General features: G+C 36.1%; 1 protein-coding gene and 1 pseudogene across 1 annotated transcript; one reads left to right on the forward strand and one right to left on the reverse strand.

Annotated features, from left to right (window-relative positions):
* Window positions 1–46: 46 nt before the first annotated feature.
* LOC135760509 (uncharacterized) lies at window positions 47–8,184 on the reverse strand. The gene is made up of 3 exons (XM_065274518.2): window positions 7,914–8,184; window positions 7,518–7,818; window positions 47–2,653 (listed from the first exon to the last, which is right to left on the reverse strand). Exons 1-3 carry the CDS (start codon window positions 8,064–8,066, stop codon window positions 1,218–1,220), a joined length of 1,890 nt encoding a protein of 629 aa, XP_065130590.1. The 5' UTR covers window positions 8,067–8,184; the 3' UTR covers window positions 47–1,217.
* Window positions 8,185–9,720: 1,536 nt separating this feature from the next.
* On the forward strand, window positions 9,721–16,454 carry LOC135752353 (uncharacterized; annotated as a pseudogene).
* Window positions 16,455–19,016: the final 2,562 nt, after the last annotated feature.

Raw genomic sequence — 19,016 nt, forward strand, 5'->3', positions numbered from 1 at the left:
CACACTGCCATCAAAATCTGATTTTCTGCTCATATGTGACCCATGTCTGTCTCTTTGTATGACCGTGTGAACAGCACAAACCACATGGAATCTGAACTTTTCGATTCTGATTTGAGCCACTTCCATATGCAAAACCACTTAAAACATTCAAGACATTAAATATTAAGATTCTGTTGCACATCGCCTTATACATGAAAGGCCCTAACACGCAAATAAGTGTGTTTGACTTTCCTGAAGCGTTGTCCAGATGAACGACCCGCACGTGACCCGGAAGCAGACTGGCTTGGCTCGTATGCTCGACTGGCTGGTCTCCGCAGCTCCATATGTAGTCTGCACGTTCATTTCCGTATTACCGCATGCAACGTTATTTTGTGCATGCAATGCAGTTCAGGACCACAAACCGTTCACACAGCTGTCTGATTTTATCCACGCAATGTGAACAGTCAAAAAAAATTGGATCTGAGCAAAAAAAATCTGAATTAAGCTCAGACTCATTTTGGATAATAAAGTTTATTGTTAAACACACCTGCCTATATTACATATCTTCACATCATTTCAAAACACTCTGGGGTCCAAAAACGCGGTGCTGCGTTTTGACGTGCTTTCTCCTCATCAAAGCAGAATCATTTGAAAGACCCTGTAAATGGTCTTCTTTAATTTGTGTACATTCACAATAACAACAAATCTTTGTTTTTTTGTCAAATAGAGAAAATATTGTTTCATGTGAATGAGTGAGTAAAATGGTTTTTACATTTTTTTGTAGCAAATTCCCAACTCTTTTTTTTGTTGGTGAAAAAAATGTTTACTATGTGTTCCTTCGCCTTATTTCAGCAACTTTTTTTACTAACCATGCATAAACATAATTTAACAAGAAAAAAGCCAAGGGTCAAGAGTCCAACTAAAACAAACACTGATCACCATTATGGTGACTTTAAATGACACAAATCATCAACATCTAAACCTAATAAGTGAATTGTGTTTTCTACAACAATATTTTTTTTATAACAATAATGTTTTATAACAGTTTTGAAATAATAAAATGCAACATTTCTCTATCATTTACATAACAAGCAAACAAGTCAATATAAAAACAGTTGTTGTTTTGTGTGAACATTAAAAAATGACACATGACACCATTGTTTTTAAAACAATTTTTATATTTATGTTATGTTAACATTTTGGGGAATTTTCAAGGAACATTCTTAAACTGTTTTCTTTTAGCTGGGTTGTTTTTCAGTATGTTTCCTCTGATGAGCGTGAAAATGTCCAGAATAGGCAAATTTCTGTCCACAGATTGAGCACTGGTAAGGTTTCTCTCCAGTGTGAACTCTCTGATGGGTCTTCAGGCCATCTGATCGAGCAAACGTCTTCTCACAATGAGAGCATTTGTAAGGTTTTTCACCTGTATGAATTCTCTGGTGTTTTATTACATTTTGAGGTTGACTAAAACTCTCCCCACAAACACTACAGTGATGAGGTTTCTCACAAGTGTGAACTCTCTTATGAAGTCTGAAATTAGATGGACTTGAGAAGCTCTTTCCACAGATCGAGCAGACGTAAGGTTTCTCTCCGGTGTGAATTCTCTCATGGACTTTTAGGGTCTGTGAAAGAGCAAATGTCTGCTCACAATAAGAGCATTTGTAAGGTTTCTCACCTGTATGAGTTCTCTGGTGATTCACCAAACTGTCATGTCGACTAAAACTCTTTCCACAAACACTACAGTGATGAAGTTTCTCTCCAGTAGGAACTCTCTGATGAACTTTGACATGAGATGGATCAGGGAAGCTCTTTCTACAGATTGAGCAGAAGAAAGGTTTTTCTCCAATGTGATCTCTCTCATGGGTTATCAAGTGACCTAACTCAGTAAACATCATCTCACACTGAGAGCATTTGAAAGGGTTTTCTCCTGTATGAATTCTCGTGTGTTTCACAAAATTGTCATATCGAGTAAAACTCTTCCCACAAAGATTACAGTGATGAGGTTTCTCTCCAGTGTGAATTCTCTGATGAACAATAATAGCACTTAGAGCAGTGAAGCTCTTTTCACAAATCGAGCAGTAGTAAGGTTTCTCTCCGGTGTGAATTCTTTCATGGACGGTCAGATAAGATTTTAGACTGAAACGTTTATCACAGTGTGAACATTGATAGAGTTTATCAGAGTGTGTTTTTTTGTGTGACTTTAGACAACCTGAATCCCTAAAGGCTTTGTCACATTGACTGCACTTATATGGTCTCTCGTTGGTGTGTATACGCACATGACTCTTCAAACAGGTGTTTTCTGAGAATCTCTTCTCACAGTGAGGACACTCGTATGGCTTTTCTCCTGTGTGAATTCTCTTATGAACATCAAGACTTCGTTTGGTGGTGAAGTATTTGCCACATTCAGTGCAGTGGAAAGACTTTACATCACTGTGTGTCCTCATGTGAACCTTTAGATTAGAGGAAGAGCCACAAACCTTCCCACACTGCTCACAGTGAAACTGCTTCTTCTTCTCTGTGTCCTCTTCTGATTGAAGTTTCTTCTCTTGTAAGGTAGTAAAGCTGATCTCAGATCTGGTGCAGAGTTTCTGTTCTGTGTGTTTTCTCTCTGAATGTCTCTGTGAGCTCAATGTCTCTTCATTGGCGATGCAGGAAGTCTTCACACTCTTCACATCTGAAAGAAACATGAAACAATTAAATCACATCAGATAAATCAATTTAAAAAATATATTTTATTTAGAATAAAGGCAAACAGGTTGTTTTTGTTAACAATAGTTAATGCATTAGCTATCACAAACTAACAATGAATGAATACTTCAACAGCATTTCATTTTAATTTCAACTAGTGATGCACCGATGTATCGGCCGCCGATATTTATCGGCCGATTTTTGATGAATTTGAAACCATCGGCATATCGGCAATAGCACGAGAAAGGCCGATACCGATTGTTTATTAATTAACTGCATAAAGAAATCCATTATATGTAAAAAATGAGTTAAAGTTGTTAATAAAATAAATGCTGAATAGCAAAAACCACCTTTGAAGGTTGTCATGCTGTCTTATTATATTTGTTTTAGCTTAATTTGTGCCTCTCTTATTATGTTGGTCAGTTGAATAGACCAACTGTATAGGATTGTATAAAAGTGTTTAATATCGGTATCGGCCAGAAGTTGTCTGTTTAAATCGGTATCGGTCCAAAAAATCCTATCGGTGCATCCCTAATTTCAACCTTTACTAACACATTTATAAAATCATGCGTTGTAGCTGTTAACATTAATTAATGTACAGTGAACTAACATGAATGACTGTATTAACATTAACTAACAGGAACAAGAATTAATACATGTTGATAAACTATATTGTTCATTGTTTTTCATGTTAGTTGATGAATCTACTAATGTTTAATACAACCTTATTGTAAAGTGCTTCTAGTTATATATAGTGACAGTTCTAGACTTTTTTTGTCTTATTAAAGCCTACATGCCTGTTGCTCAAAAAGATATCATAATTTCCTTTAAGATTTTAGTCCTTAAAGTGTTTTGGTCTTTTGATTGAGTTTGTGACAAACTCTTTTATACAACAGCTACCGTATTTTCCAGACTGTAAGTCGCACTTTTTTTCATAGTTTGGCTGGTCCTGCGACTTATAGTCAGGTGCGACTAATATGTCAAAATTAATTCACAATGACTAACATGAACCAAGAGACAACATTACCTTCTACAGCCACAAAAGTACCCTATATACTGCTCCTGTATTTATGTATTTATGATTCATTGATGTGGGATGAGATTGGAAGCTCTGTGAACTTGATTCTTGTTGGCTTGTAATGTTAATGTAGCCTATTCAGCCTCCAGGTATGTTCTGTATTGTGTTAGCTGAATAACTGTTAATGCTGCGTTAACATTAACACCTTTTCAGCCTGCTGTTCTGTCTGCTATTTTTTAGTTGAAAAACTTTCCTTTTCAGAATAAATGTCTGTTCTTGGGGTTGGATTTTGTGAAATAATTTTCTAAATAAATGTGACTTATAGTCCAGTGCGACTTATATATGTTTTTCCTCTTCATGACACATTTTTTGACTGATAATAATTATACTCCAGAGCGACTAATAGTCTGGAAAATATGGTACTCAAATGACAGTTAATCGACTAATCAGATAAAACAAGTATTTACTTATTCCAACTTATTATATTATAGCTATAAGGCACTAAATTAGCGTATTCATGTGTAAAAGTGTACTTTTAAAAGTTTAAAAACCACACACTACTACACAGTTTAACTAATTTAATCCATAAGCGGATAACTACAGGGTTCCTACAGGTTTCTTCAAGTTAAATTCAAGTCTTTTTAAGACCTTTTTAAGACCATTTATATAAAAAATTAATACCCATTTCACTTCCTTACCAGCAAAGAAAAACTAAAATACTTGAACTTGTGTTCATTTATTTTTCCGATGTGAAATGGGTAAAAAGATTATAAGCCAAGCAAGTGTGAAAATTTTTTTTCAGTAGGCCATAGAAAGTTTGCCAAACAATGTAAAGTTGTTAAGGAATTTCTGAGATTTTCTTTGATTTTTCCCGCTTCTCCTTTGCCTGTTGCTGTGTTGTGTTGCAGTCTATGATTGTGGTGATCTTCATTTACTGAAGGCATCACGTGTTCGCAGTATTTTGTACTGTGACCCGGGACTGTGTTGCGTTCTCAATTATTGGATCCGCCACTCTTTATTTATACTACTTTATTAAACAAACAGAGATGCAAACACATGTATGTTCAAAAAAGAGAAAGGTAATCTAAGCCCTCACACCCAGGCAAATATCCAGATACTTAGGCTACATTGCCACAGACCCCTGCCATCCCTACCAACCTAGGTATATAGAGACAAATGAAATTCGAAAATCAAAAGACGCCGAAATTACCGTAAAACTTCAAATAATAGCCGGGTCCCAAATAGACGCCTGTCTCTTTTAGACGCCTGGTGTGACGACAGGTTTGGGTAAATAAACGCCTGTCTCAAATAAAGGCCTGGTCTGTTTTTTAGTTTCGGGTTGTATTTAATCTTCTAAAACCCGTCAGATAGTCTGTTTAAGACAATTCTATGGTGCAGATTACACACGCTAAAGTTTTGATTACCTGTAGATGTCACGTGACAGACGCAGTCGTTCCGTTACTCATCACTATGACAACACAACGAGCTTCGTCGCCAGGATTGAGGTGATGATGACAGTAGCGAAGAGGCAATCGGGAGTCGGGACTTTTCCCTGTGGGCCGGTAGTGTTTTGAGGCCGCTGATAATAGCCGGGCTTTCAGTCTTTTGTCATGCATGCACTCCCGCCACACATTGTATTTCTCACGCGGAAACACTATTTATCATATTTAATATGCTGCAGCGCCAAAATGTATCTGGCCGCACTGCTCTCTCTCTCTCTATCAAGCCCGTCTTCCCTAGAGTTCTAGTCGAGCGAGCCAATACAAAAAAAGAGAAAGAGGCTACACAATAGCCAATCAGAAAATAGCACTGTTGTATCTGGGTAAGATTTCACGCAACAACCAATAAAAAAAACATATCCTTGTTTGCTATATTTATACTGCCAATAATTTAAGACTGTTGTTATTACACAAACTAATTTGTTAAACACATTCAAATTAAAAATAAAACGTAATATGTGGTAACCTCCTGCTGTCATGCTGAAACAATTAAATTAAAAGCCTGTCTCTTATAGACGCCTGTCTCTTTTAGACGCCTGGTGTGATGATAGGTTTGGGAAAATAAAAGCCCGGGCTATTATTTGAAGTTTTACGGTAATTTGGAATATTCAATTTCATTTTTTATGTTAAACCAAAACTCTTATTGAACTATCTAGCACTTCTTCTTGCTTTACTCCTTCTTCCTCTTCTTCCTGGCCACCTCCTGCAACGTATCCAGGGCCTTCCATCTGGCTGCATTCATTTATATTAATTTCACATTATATTTCATAAATCCAACCATAAATGAACAAAGCTGACAATGTTTGTCAAAGCATCACAAAACACTTTACTGTTTTTGCACTGACATATGAAGCAATACTTGTGTAGATGACCCCTTTTATCAAACTCTTTTGAATACAATAATATGTATAGTATATTAATGATAGAAAGTGCAGGTCTAGAGATTATAAATGTAATCGGTGTGTTATGGTTTATGTAGTTTTCTTTCCTTTTTTAGATAGAGCAGAAGCAGTAAAAGTGCCTATTTTAATTCCTCTCTTGCAGATTAAAAGAGCTTAATCCACTTATTATTTTAGATTCAAAAGTCTACTTGCTGTCCCAGTGACTGGTGACTTTATATTAGAGCTTTGCGTTTTTTATATCTAGAGTCAGCTTGAGCTTTGCTCGTGCAATGGGCTTAATTAACATTCACATTGCTTTTTTGCTACCATCTTTGTGATCTTTGAGCAAACTTTTTAGATATAAAAAGATGGTTCATTAATAATAACATTATTAAACAAAGGGACGGAGAAAGAAAGTGCAGCGCGTGGTCGTGACTTTCAAACCAAGCCAGTTGTTATCGCAATAGAAACGGAGGCACGCAGCTTGAAACTGCACGTGAACATTAGCGCTGACTGACCTTGATCACGGCCGTTTTCCTATCGACTCGGGTTTTACACATAATGTTAATCGGACCCGGTCCTCCGTGAAAACCTCTATGAATACAACTCTGCTCAAGTTCAGAAACATGTTACGCTGAACTCGCTTCATGTCGCACCCAATTCATCGAGAAACAGAGAGCATGTGAACGTACAGCAGACTCATCGGGAGAGACACGATGTGCTCGCAACCAAAATGCCATTAATAATAAAAAGGCGCAGGCGCTGAAAAGCGATGTGTTTGCATCCCTGATTTAATCAAAATGTGGTTGACAAAGAAACTTTTAAGGAAAAATACAATATGGAGAAGTTACATACAGCACAATTTTTAAGACCCATACATCAAAATTTAAGACTTTTTTAAGTCTTTTTATGGTATTATTTCCAAATTCATAAATTCAATGCTTTTAAGGCTTTTTAAGACCCCGCGGGAACCCTGTAACTATGTTGTATGGCAAAAGAGCACTGAACTTGCAGCACTGATGATGTTACTGCGCGCCAAGGTCGAAGTGCTGAAAACTAAGTGCTCTTCCACCATACAATATAGTTCTCATTTTTTATCTGCTTAGAAAATGGCCACGTTTTATTTTGTGGCAACATACTTATTTACTACTCATGTAAAAGTCTTAAAATAGGAAAAACATGAAAGAGTTTGGTGGCTTCTAAATTCATCCCTGTTTGGATCCTAAGGAATGAATGGGGCTAGACTAAATGCTAACACATTCACAACTTACTGTGCAAAGATAAAGTGCACGCATTGAAAAAAAATAGGTATGTATTAATTCATCCAAGTTGAGGTAAGAACATAGTAAAACAATGAAAAAATTGTGGTGTTTTCCTTTAACAATTTGGTCCCACAAAAGTTACTGGATTAAAAATTTTACAAATACACAATAAATAACGGAGGAGACATACCTGACAGAATAAACTCATGAACATTATGATTGTCTTCATATTCATCTGGTGTGGGTTTTGTTTTGATCTCCATCGTGAGGTTTGTGCAGTCGATGAGTTTGACTGAACACATCTTGAGTTTGGTCTGCAGGATCTGCTGCTGTTCTCCAGCGTTCCAGACAGAATCCAGAGACTCTGTGGAGGTTTGATCAGTAGATTCCTCATCCTGTAAGCCCTGATTACTGTCACACACTGTAGTGTCCTGAGCGTCTGTGGGCTTTGACTCAGTATAACAGAGTAAAGTCAGACTGAGCTCGGAGTCCTGTGTGGAAGATTCACAACAAACACACACAGAGTAAGATTAGAAATGATTTGATGTTGTCTGATTCAGGTAAAGGATGTTTAAGCTGTACAAACCTCTCTCTTCAGTCCTTCATCTCCTCTTAACCTCAGCTTTGTCTCCAGTAACGCCACCTCTTTCTTCAGCTGAGAGATTTCTGTGATGAAATCATCAATATCCAGCATGGACAGATCAGTTCCTACTGATTTACAGCACATCACATCCATCATCAACACTAAAATACACAGAGACAAGACTCTGTAAACACTCAAGAGAGAAAAACACTGAGGACAAACAAACACATCACACGCGAGCTCTTTCTTTCTTTCTTTCTTTAGTGGGTTTATCGGCGGACTTAAGAGCTGTAGAGCGCCTCCTGCTGTACTGGAGAGAGAAGACACTCAACACTTCATTCATCTCTCATTCATTACACAAGAAGGTTGATGTTTCTTCATGATGTCCTAGTTAAGGCTGTCACGATGATGATTTTAAACAAAGCTAAAGATCTATTCTATCTATAGCGATTTGAGATTTGCATATGAGAAAAGGGTTGTGGATAAAATAGTGCTTAAGAAAGAAAATAAAGATAAAAAGCATCAAGCATTTGATGAAGTCATAAAGATGGGACATTGTATAGAAAAATAACTATTAACAAATGCCAAGTAGTTAAAATTATTGAAATAAAGTGTTGAGTGTTTTCTCTCTCCTGTACAGCAGGAGGCAGGAGGAGCAACTCTTGATTATGGATGCCTAGCATAAATCTCAGCAGCAGAATCGCATCTTAAGAAGCTTGATGTGGAACAAGCACAGGCACTCCGGATTTGTGCAAGAGCATTTAAGACGTCACCAATATCTGCTTTACAGGCTGAGACAGGAGAAATACAACTGCACATCAGGAGAATCAAATTAATGTTGACATTGTAAATTTACTTTGTTTTGACTTGTAAATTTACAAGGACATAGCATAACACATCCCACAAAATCCATCTTACGCTCAGAACACACTAGAACAAATTTCAATAGTTTTGGATGGGTAGGGAATAAATGCACAAAGGGCAAACATTAATCAAATACAAGTAACTCCCACTGTTACAATATCATTACCACCTTGGAGATTCATACAACCGCTAGTAGATATAAGCTTACAACAAATGCTAAAAGAGAATTCTAGAATAATACCACAGTGGATAATTGTTCAAGAATATCTGAACAAATATAGAAATAAATTACTTATATATACGGATGGATCAAAGGAGCCAGAGTCGGGCTGCATTTTACATTCCCCACCATGAAGTAGGAATTGTAAAGAGAGCAACAGATAATGTATCAGTGTATACTGTAGAATTGTTGAGTATATTGTGGGCATTACAATGATTGAAAGAAAGCAATCAGAATAAAAATGTGGTCATAGCCTCAGACAGTCTGTCTGCTTTATCAAGTTTACATCCCGGAAACGCATCATGCAGGCAGGAACATTATCTACCAAATATTTCAGGTGCTTCTTTTGCACATGACAGGGGGCTAGAGGTCTCATTTCTGTGAGTTCCCGCCCATGTAGTGGTGGAGGGAAATTAAATTGTTGATGGCTTGGCAAAAAGCTCTATAAAGCTTGAAAGAGTTGACGTACAAGTAGCATTGTGTATAGCAGAAATGAAAACCATTATAAAAGATCACACACTAAATCTATGGCAGGAATATTGGGACATATCAGACACAGGGAGACACTTTTTCAAAATACAAAAACAAGTAGGTTATTATTAATTATTATTATTATTTTATTTACTTTAGTTTTATTTTATTTAATCTGCTGCTCACACTCCGGTCCAGTAGGTGGCGGTAAGACACCTTTAAGCTGGTTTGCCAACCGCCAATAAAACCGAAGAAGAAGAAAGAGCTCGCGTGTGATGTGTTTGTGTATCCTCAGTGTTTTTCTCTCTTGAGTGTTTTATTGAGTGTAAACAGAGTCTTGTCTCTGTGTATTTTAGTGTTGATGATGGATGTGATGTGCTGTAAATCAGGAACTGATCAGGGCTTACAGGATGAGGAATCTACTGATCAAACCTCGACAGAGTCTCTGGATTCTGTCTGGAACGCTGGAGAACAGCAGCAGATCCTGCAGACCAAACTCAAGATGTGTTCAGTCAAACTCATCGACTTCAGGAACCTCATGATGAAGATCAAAACTGAACCTACAGAAATACAAACTGAACCTACAGAAATTAAAACTGAGCCAACAGAAATAAAAACTGAACCTACAGAAATTAAAACTGAACCTACAGAAATAAAAACTGAACCTACAGCAGATGAATATGAAGACAAACACAATGATGGTCATGATTTTATTATTTCAGGTTTGTCTTCTCAATCCTATTTCATTTGATTTTTAAATTTTTAAACTGTCGACTTGTGTTAGTATCTGTTTTATAAAATTTGTTTTTTTGAGTCATAAGCTCACCAAACCAAAAAACAAGGACTAAAATCGATTATGACATCTCTTTGAGAAACAGGTACTTTTTGTTTGTCACCATGTAATGATGTATGTTTAATCTTATTAACGATTTCGTGTTTTTTATTTTATACATTTCAAGAAGATTAGTTTAGACAATGTTCATGATTTCTCAGGGAATGGCACATTTGTCTGCTTCTTTAATTCAATGTTTTGTTGTTCACTGATGATGTCCACCATGTGTGGCCTCATGATAAAATCCTGAGCTGGACCAATATATTTTTCTTAAAGTTTTTTAAGCCCTCTTTCAGCTGAAATGATACAATCCAAGTATTATAAAGGTACTACCCTGAAATACCACCGAGTAGTAGGAATGACCAATCATCACACTTTATGTTTTTACATGTTTATGTATTTGATATGCAATGACCCAGCTATAATAGCAGGACTTACAGCTGTCTTTTGTCTCTGTGTGTGAACATAGAAAAATATACAGAATTTCATCCTTCTTTGTGTAAATAAAAGTGAAATGAAAAATTAATTATTTCATGTTTCTTTCAGATGTGAGGAGTGAATTATGTTTGGATGGAGAAATAACGTCCTCGAATCTTTCCTGCATCACCGGTGGAGAGACATTGAGCTCACAGAGACATTTAGAGAGAAAACACACAGAACAGAAACTCTTTACCTGCAACAAATCTGAGATCAGCTTTACTACCTTACAAGAGAAGAAACTTCATTCAGAAGAACACAGAAAGAAGAAGAAGAATAAGAGTCAGTTTCACTGTCAGCAGTGTGGGAAGGATTTTTTTACAACAAAATCTCATATAAACAGACACATGAGGACACACAGTGCTGAAAAGTCTTTCTACTGCACTGAATGTTGTAAATATTTCAGCACCAAAGAAAATCTTAATGTCCATAAGAGAATTCACACAGGAGAGAAACCATACGAGTGTCCTCACTGTGAGATGAGATTTATCTGGAAACATAATCTGAAGAGACATGTGTTTATACACACAAATGTGACACCGAATCAGTGCATTGAATCTGGAAAAACCTTTATGGATTCAGGTTCATTAAAATCCCACCAGAATATTCACTCTGAGAAAAAACTCTTTCAATGTTCACACTGTAATAAATGTTTCTCTCATAAATGTAATCTAATAGTCCATGAGAGAGTTCACACTGGAGAGAAACCTCATCACTGTCATGTTTGTGAGAAGAGTTTTAAGAAAAGTGTACATTTAGTGAATCACCAGAGAATTCATACAGGTGAAAAACCTTACAAATGCTCTCAGTGTGAGAAGACGTTTGCTCATTTAACTTCCTTAAAAGTCCATGAGAGACTTCACACTGGAGAGAAACCTTATCATTGTAGTGTTTGTGGGAAGAGTTTTCATCAACTTGCCACTTTATTGTCACACCAGAAAGTTCATACAGGTGAAAGACCTTACAAATGCTCTCAGTGTGAGAAGACGTTTGCTCGATCAGATGGCCTGAGGACCCATCAGAGAGTTCATACGGGAGAGAAACCTTACCACTGTAATGTTTGCAGGAAGAGTTTTAATCAAAGTGAACATTTAGTGAGACACCAGAGAATTCATACAGGTGAAAGACCTTACAAATGCTCTCAGTGTGAGAAGACGTTTGCTCAGTCAGGTTCTTTAAAAGCCCATCAGAGAGTTCATTCTGGAGAAAAACCTTACGTCTGCTCGATCTGAAGAAAGAGCTTCATTACTTCATCTCAAGCCAGAGTTCACGAGAAAGTTCATCACTAATGTTTGTGGGAAGAGTTTCAGTCGAAATGAGAATTTAGTGAAACAGCAGAGAATTCATACACATGAAAATTTCTACAAATGTGCTGAGTCAGCTTCTTTTAAGGGTCACAGTGTGAAAATCTGACTTTTTCATGTTTTAGTTCTATAATTGGGTCCCCAGTTCTTTTATCAACCTAAAAAACGCGGGAAAAAAACAACTCAGTCATTAAAGAACAACACTGTTATTTAGTCGCACTAGACTTTGTCACTGCATTATTAATACTGCCAAAAGGTTAGGCGTCCGTCTGGTGGGAAAGTGACATTTTGCGTAATTATCAATATTTCGAGGCACACTTTATGAATCACTTTATTTTATAAAACACTGTTGAAATATTTTATCTAGAGGCTTAGAACTTTTCAACCATACATAGTTTATCATGACTCAATTAAAATTTACATAAAAAATATTAAAGTAAACTCAGGTGTCCCCTATATGGGGCGGTGACAATTAAATGGTTAAACTTCAATAACTTTTAGTTACAACTATATTTTTTAACTTTTCCAATTTAGCAATAATCTTCTATGTGTCTTCTTTCAAATGAGACCAACCTTGTGTTTATATTCCAAAGCATTTATGAATTACAGCTATTTAAGTTTCTAAAGTGCATTTTTACGGGAAAGGGTTTTTAATGTATTTTTATAATTCTGAAAACAGTAGAAGTGACACAGCTTCTATCTAGCACTGAATAATTTTTACTCATTAAACCCAGCACACACAAGAACAAGTGATGGCCAAATTAAGCGTTTAAAAGCGTTATTGCTTTCAGATACAATTGTGTCGAAAATAGTTCATTACTCGAACTTTAGCTTTATTCAAATATAAAATGCGGAGCACCATCTGCTGGTGAAGTAAATGTAATGCAACAAAGCTGACAACCATAAAATGCAAGTAGGCTAATGTTTCCGCCCCATTTAGGCGGTCAAAGCTTTGACACAGTGTTCATGGTTACAAAACCATTTATGTGGTAGGTGAGTGTCACAGATTCTGATTAATTTAATGTATTCACCTTGATAATAAAACATTAATCCTGAGATATGTGTGTGTGTGTGTGTGTTTAGATGTAGGAAACAGCACTTTCTCACTTTCTGCAACTTTCTAACTGGACTTGGTGGGCTTGACATTTATTTATGTATTAAAGGGTGTTGGGTAACTGGATGTACTTGTATAATGTGGCAGAGAGCAACTGGACAGGGCTTGGGACAATGTGGAGGAGGGTATTCATTAAATATTTGAGTTTTTATTAAGGAATATAATTTTATAATAATTATAATACATTTTAATATTTTATAATATAATAGGCTAAAGATTTGGTGACATGCATATGCATTTTTTTTATCAATTTCACTAGCTTTGGAGAAAATTCTTCATTTAAAGTCACCATGATGGTGATCATTGTTTGTTTTAATGTATTTTACATCTTAAAAAAATGTCCCCTTTAACAAAACCGAATTGATGGGAAACATATTACTTGGGTTATAAATCAATTCAAAGGTCCTTAGATTTTTCCATTTTACCATTTTTCAAAAAAATTATTGGTTTGCGTTTTTATCAATATAAAACTACATCAATATAAAACATAGACAAACTTACATATGTATTATCTAAGCTTTCCGACGAAGAATCGATTCCTTTTGGAGTCCATTCCCAGCCCTAGTTGAGTGTCTTCTCTCTCCAGTACAGCAGGAGGCGCTCTGCAGCTCTTTAGTCCGCCGATAAACCCACTAAAGAAAGAACGAAAGAAAGAAAGAGCTCGCGTTTGATGTGTTTGTGTATTTTAGTGTTGATGATGAGAGATGAGATGAATGTGATGTGCTGTAAATCAGTAGGAACTGATCTATCCATGCTGGATATTGATGATTTCATCACAGAAATCTCTCAGCTGAAGAAAGAGGTGGCGTTACTGGAGACAAAGCTGAGGTTAAGAGGAGATGAAGGACTGAAGAGAGAGGTTTGTACAGCTTAAACATCCTTTACCTGAATCAGACAACATCAAATCATTTCTAATCTTACTCTGTGTGTGTTTGTTGTGAATCTTCCACACAGGACTCCGAGCTCAGTCTGACTTTACTCTGTTATACTGAGTCAAAGCCCACAGACGCTCAGGACACTACAGTGTGTGACAGTAATCAGGGCTTACAGGATGAGGAATCTACTGATCAAACCTCCACAGAGTCTCTGGATTCTGTCTGGAACGCTGGAGAACAGCAGCAGATCCTGCAGACCAAACTCAAGATGTGTTCAGTCAAACCCATGGACTGCTCGAACCTCATGATGGAGATAAAAACTGAACCCACAGAAATAAAAACTGAAACCACAGCAGATGAATATGAAGACAATCACAATGATTATCAGGATTTTATTCTGTCAAGTATGTCACCTCAATTATTGTTGTACTTTTAACATTTTTAACTGTCATGTGAGTACCTGTTTTATAAAAGGAGGGTTTAGGTCACAGACTCATTAACCAAATGTCTAAAAAATATAAGGACTAACATTTATTTTTAGGACAACAACTAAAAAAATTAGCTGCATATGTTTCCAAATTTTGATTTATTTGATGTGCAATGACCCAGCTATAAAAACGGGACTGACAGCTGTCTTCAGTCTCTGTGTGATAGAGAAAGGTACAGAATCTCAATTCATCCTTCTTTGTGTAAATAAAAGTGAAAAGAGAATTTAATTGTTTCATGTTTCTTTCAGATGTGAGGAGTGATTTATGTTTGGATGGAGAAATAACGTCCTCGACTCTTTCCTGCATCACCGGTGGAGAGACATTGAGCTCACAGAGACATTTAGAGAGAAAACATACACACCATGATCTCTTCACCTGCAAGAGATGCAAGATCAGCTTTACTACCTTACAAGAGAAGGAACTTCATACACAAGAGCACAAAGAGAAGAAGATAAAGTTTCACTGTCAGCAGTGTGGAAAGGATTTTGGCTTCTTATCTCATCTGAAACGTCACATAAGGAAACACAGTGGTGAAAAGCCTTTCCACTGCACTGAATGTGGCAAAAATTTCCGCAGCAAAAGAAATCTTGTTATTCATCAGAGAATTCATACAGGAGAAAAACCATACGAGTGTCCTCACTGTGAGAAGAGATTCAACCACAAACCTCATCTGAAGAGTCATGTGCGTATACACACCAATGAGAGACCGTATCAGTGCAGTCAATGTGACAAAGCCTTTAGGGAATCATGGTCATTAAAATTACACCAGAATATTCACTCTGAAGAAAAACACTATCAATGTTCACACTGTGATAAACGTTTCTGTCAGAAATTGTATCTGATACGCCATCAGAAAGTTCACAGAGGAGAGAAACCCTATATCTGCTCGATCTGTGGAAAGAGATTTGTTTATTCTGGAAGTCTTCAGAATCATCAGAAGAAACATACTGAAGAACAAACTACACTGAAGTCTTCGTAGTGTCTTAAAGTCTTTACACACTGGCCGTGTATATTTGGTGCGAATGTTCGATGCTATAGCGGGCTAGAACAAAAACAATTTATTATTACATTGACCTCAGTAATTCCCAGCATGATAAAGCAAATGTTTTCTTTTCAACCACTGTGATGAATTTTCCTTTTTATGCCTAAGGAATAAATGGATCAATCAATAAGATCTGAGCATTACGTCACGTTCATGGAGGGGCTGCTGTAACTCAAAAGGGTGAGACGGTGGTGCTAAACTGTATTGAAACATCCCATTTAATTCACAATTGTTCACTGTTTTTAAAGCAGCTGTAGATGAAATTGAACTAAAAAAACTGTGATGATTATTATTATTATTAAAGAATTTAAAAGAGCTGCAATTGGACAAAAAAAACGTTCAGTTGTCTCTGACGGTCATCAATATGGCAGCATGAGGACGGGCATCACACCAAACTGGATTTGAACCTGTCTGTCTCAGATGTCCTCAGAGACCCGAGGGTGAGAAAGGAAAACAGAAACAAGATGCTATTAGTGTTGACGCCGCTCACATGTAATGTTAAAGCGATACAGTCATACAGTATAATGGATATGTGCTCGAATCTGATCAAGGTCACTATTGTGGCATAAATGTGTTTAGGAGCTGAATTAGGTGAATGTTTGATTAAATGATGAGTTTATGTTTAAGCAGACTTTCAAAGTGACTGACGGACATCCTGAAATACAGCTGAATACGATCATGACACCCTGTTCTTCTCATTGCTGAAGATTTTGGTGTAACCAATAACACTAAAAATCAGCTCATCCTCAGTGCTAGATTAAATGCAATGTAAAATGCTGAATACATAAACACAATAAAGAGACTAAATGTTTCTTTGATTGATCTGAGTAGAAACATACATTTGTGTTTTTTTTTTATTTATGGCTACTGTAATTCAATTAAATAATTCATGTATTTGATCATTTTATCATTCACTTCATTATTTTTAACTAAGATTAGTCAATAAAGCATCTTTATTGTATTTAACATCACTTTGTTTTCTTTTCTTGTTGTTTTCTTAAAGGTGCAGTGTGTAAATTTTAGTGGCATCTAGTGGTGAGGTTGCGAATTGCAACCAACGACTTAGTCCACTGCTCACCCCTCGCTTTTGAAACACATAGAGAAGCTACGATAGCCCCCACCAGACCAACATGTCATCATCGGAGACAACTTAGTAAAAAAAATTGTCTGATAAGGGCTTCTGTAGAAAAATGGCGGCACAAAATGGCGACTTCCATGTAAGGGGACTCTCTTTGTATGTAGATAAAAAGGTCTCGTTCTAAGGTAATAAACACATAATGGTTCATTATGAAAGGTCATTATACACCCCTGATAATACAGTTTTGTATATTATTTTGCATTTCTGTCAAGAGATCCTTCTAAAAATTACACACTGCACCTTTAATCTCTGATCGATTTGAAGTATTAACTCTCACAACAGAGCCAATATTTCAGTACAGAGAGAGATCTAATGAAAGTTGACTAATTATAGGAATAGTTTACCCAAAAATGAAAATTCTGTCATAATTTTCTCATCCTCATGTTGTTCTTAACCTGTATGAGTTTGTTTATTCTGATGAACACAAAAGAAGATATTTTGAGAAATGACGGTAAGCACACAGCTGATTGTAACCATTGATGTTACCATTGACTTCCATAGTAGGAAAAACAAATACAATGGATTTCAAGGGGTACCATCAACTGTGTGCTTACCATCATTTATTACAATACTATTTGTTTTCCTACTATGAAAGTGAATGGTTACAATCAGCTGCGTGCCTACCATCATTTATCAAAATATTTTATTTTGTGTTTATCAAAATAAAAACTAGAGATCAGGGGCCCGTTCTTCGAACGTCGCTAACTCAGTTAGCTGGATTTGAATGTTGATGATTTGGCATGATCTTGGATTATTTGGTTCTTCGAAGCTCATTCTAAACTTGCTGTCATAGCAACAGGTCCGTAAGCTCAAACCTGCTCGGGAGCAGGCTTATTTCATGTAAACAAGATTAGTTTGTACCTTTTTAAGCGGATGTGATACGGAAAGTCTGACGCAGTCGCGTATTCTTCATTATACGAGCGCAATCTGCGTAAGATGCATGATTAATATAAAGAGCTTTTCAAATTCAACACGTAATAAAAAAAAGAATATATTAATTAAATCTTTTAGCGATGTTATTTAATAAAATATATAATATAACAAATATATAATTTTTCTGTACTTGTGCGACTTGTTTTTGTGTAACAGGTGTTTGATTATTATTCTTAAACGAATGACATGCTGATCACATTCATTTTAAATTTGTTTGAATTTTCCTTAATAAAAACAGCAATTAATCATACCCAGCACTAATAGATGTTATGTACAATAAAGACTATTACTCGGTGTGAAATAATTTTCATTTGAATAAACTAATATCCTATTTTAGTTTTGTCTTTAGATTGTCAAGTAGCTTACAATGTCATGCATGAAAGGGTTTTTGTTTAGTAATTTCTATCTGTTCTATCTTTAAAACGTTGTCTACAAATATGTTACCCTGTCCCTTTCCTGTGACAAAAATGACCAAAATAACCAAATAAGTTTTTTGCACATATTTTCACATATCTTTATCTTCTTTACTACACTTTTCTGTGCAGACTCAGCAGATGCAGGACTTTCAGTTAATGTGGAATACTGCTAATATTGCTAATATAGTCAGAAATCAGTTAAGAATAATGCAATTGAAGTAAACTTATTTAACCACTTGCATATAGTTTCTCTAAAGGACTGTCATCTGAGAGGATTTCTTTACTGACATGTGCATTGCTATCAGAAACGGTTGTATTTTATAATGTAGAATAACATTACCATTCCCTTATACTGCACATCATACTTTATTTACCACATTCTTGGGAACTGCTAAAAGTGTTGGTGTATTATCTACAACTGCACAAAAGAGAGGAACAGACAATCTTATAATAAACTACAATTCAAATTTTATTTATCAGCAATTAAATTGTTGCATTGGCTGTGGGTTTAAGAAAGAGCAACTGCTCCAGAGATGATCTGTACAATCAATCAGTTTAGAGACATCACTCCTGCCAGCACATCACATGAAGATGGAGGACCACCACCTGTTTATTGTACATTACCTGTATTCTGCTTTTTATGTTGCTGTTTCAAACAGATAAAACAGCATTTAACTGTTTTTAAAGAGACTTTAGGAGCATCAAAGTTTAATTACAATCATTAATTTTAATCTTTGACAAGCATAGTAAAGATATCAAGATTATATTTTCACAGAATATTTTACATGATATAGGATGATTTTATGTACAAAAGCTTCCTAGCTTTAACTGGGTTTACAAATTCAGCGTCATAAAAAGTTCACAACCTTTCATCAATAGCTCGTGCACTGCAGGGGTTAAAAAATTGGGCGTGTTCTTGGCCATTGTAACAA

This window comes from Paramisgurnus dabryanus, chromosome 4 (genome assembly GCF_030506205.2).
Source record: "Paramisgurnus dabryanus chromosome 4, PD_genome_1.1, whole genome shotgun sequence".
NCBI lineage: Eukaryota > Metazoa > Chordata > Actinopteri > Cypriniformes > Cobitidae > Paramisgurnus > Paramisgurnus dabryanus.

Bases quoted from the DNA above. Each gene is read 5' to 3' on its own strand.
- LOC135760509 (XM_065274518.2), bottom strand. From the start codon at position 8,066: ATGATGGATGTGATGTGCTGTAAATCAGTAGGAACTGATCTGTCCATG. The intron at 7,819-7,913 runs GTTTGTACAGCT...TCTTCCACACAG, and splicing joins ATGAAGGACTGAAGAGAGAG to GACTCCGAGCTCAGTCTGAC. The intron at 2,654-7,517 runs GTATGTCTCCTC...TGTTTCTTTCAG, and splicing joins TCATGAGTTTATTCTGTCAG to ATGTGAAGAGTGTGAAGACT.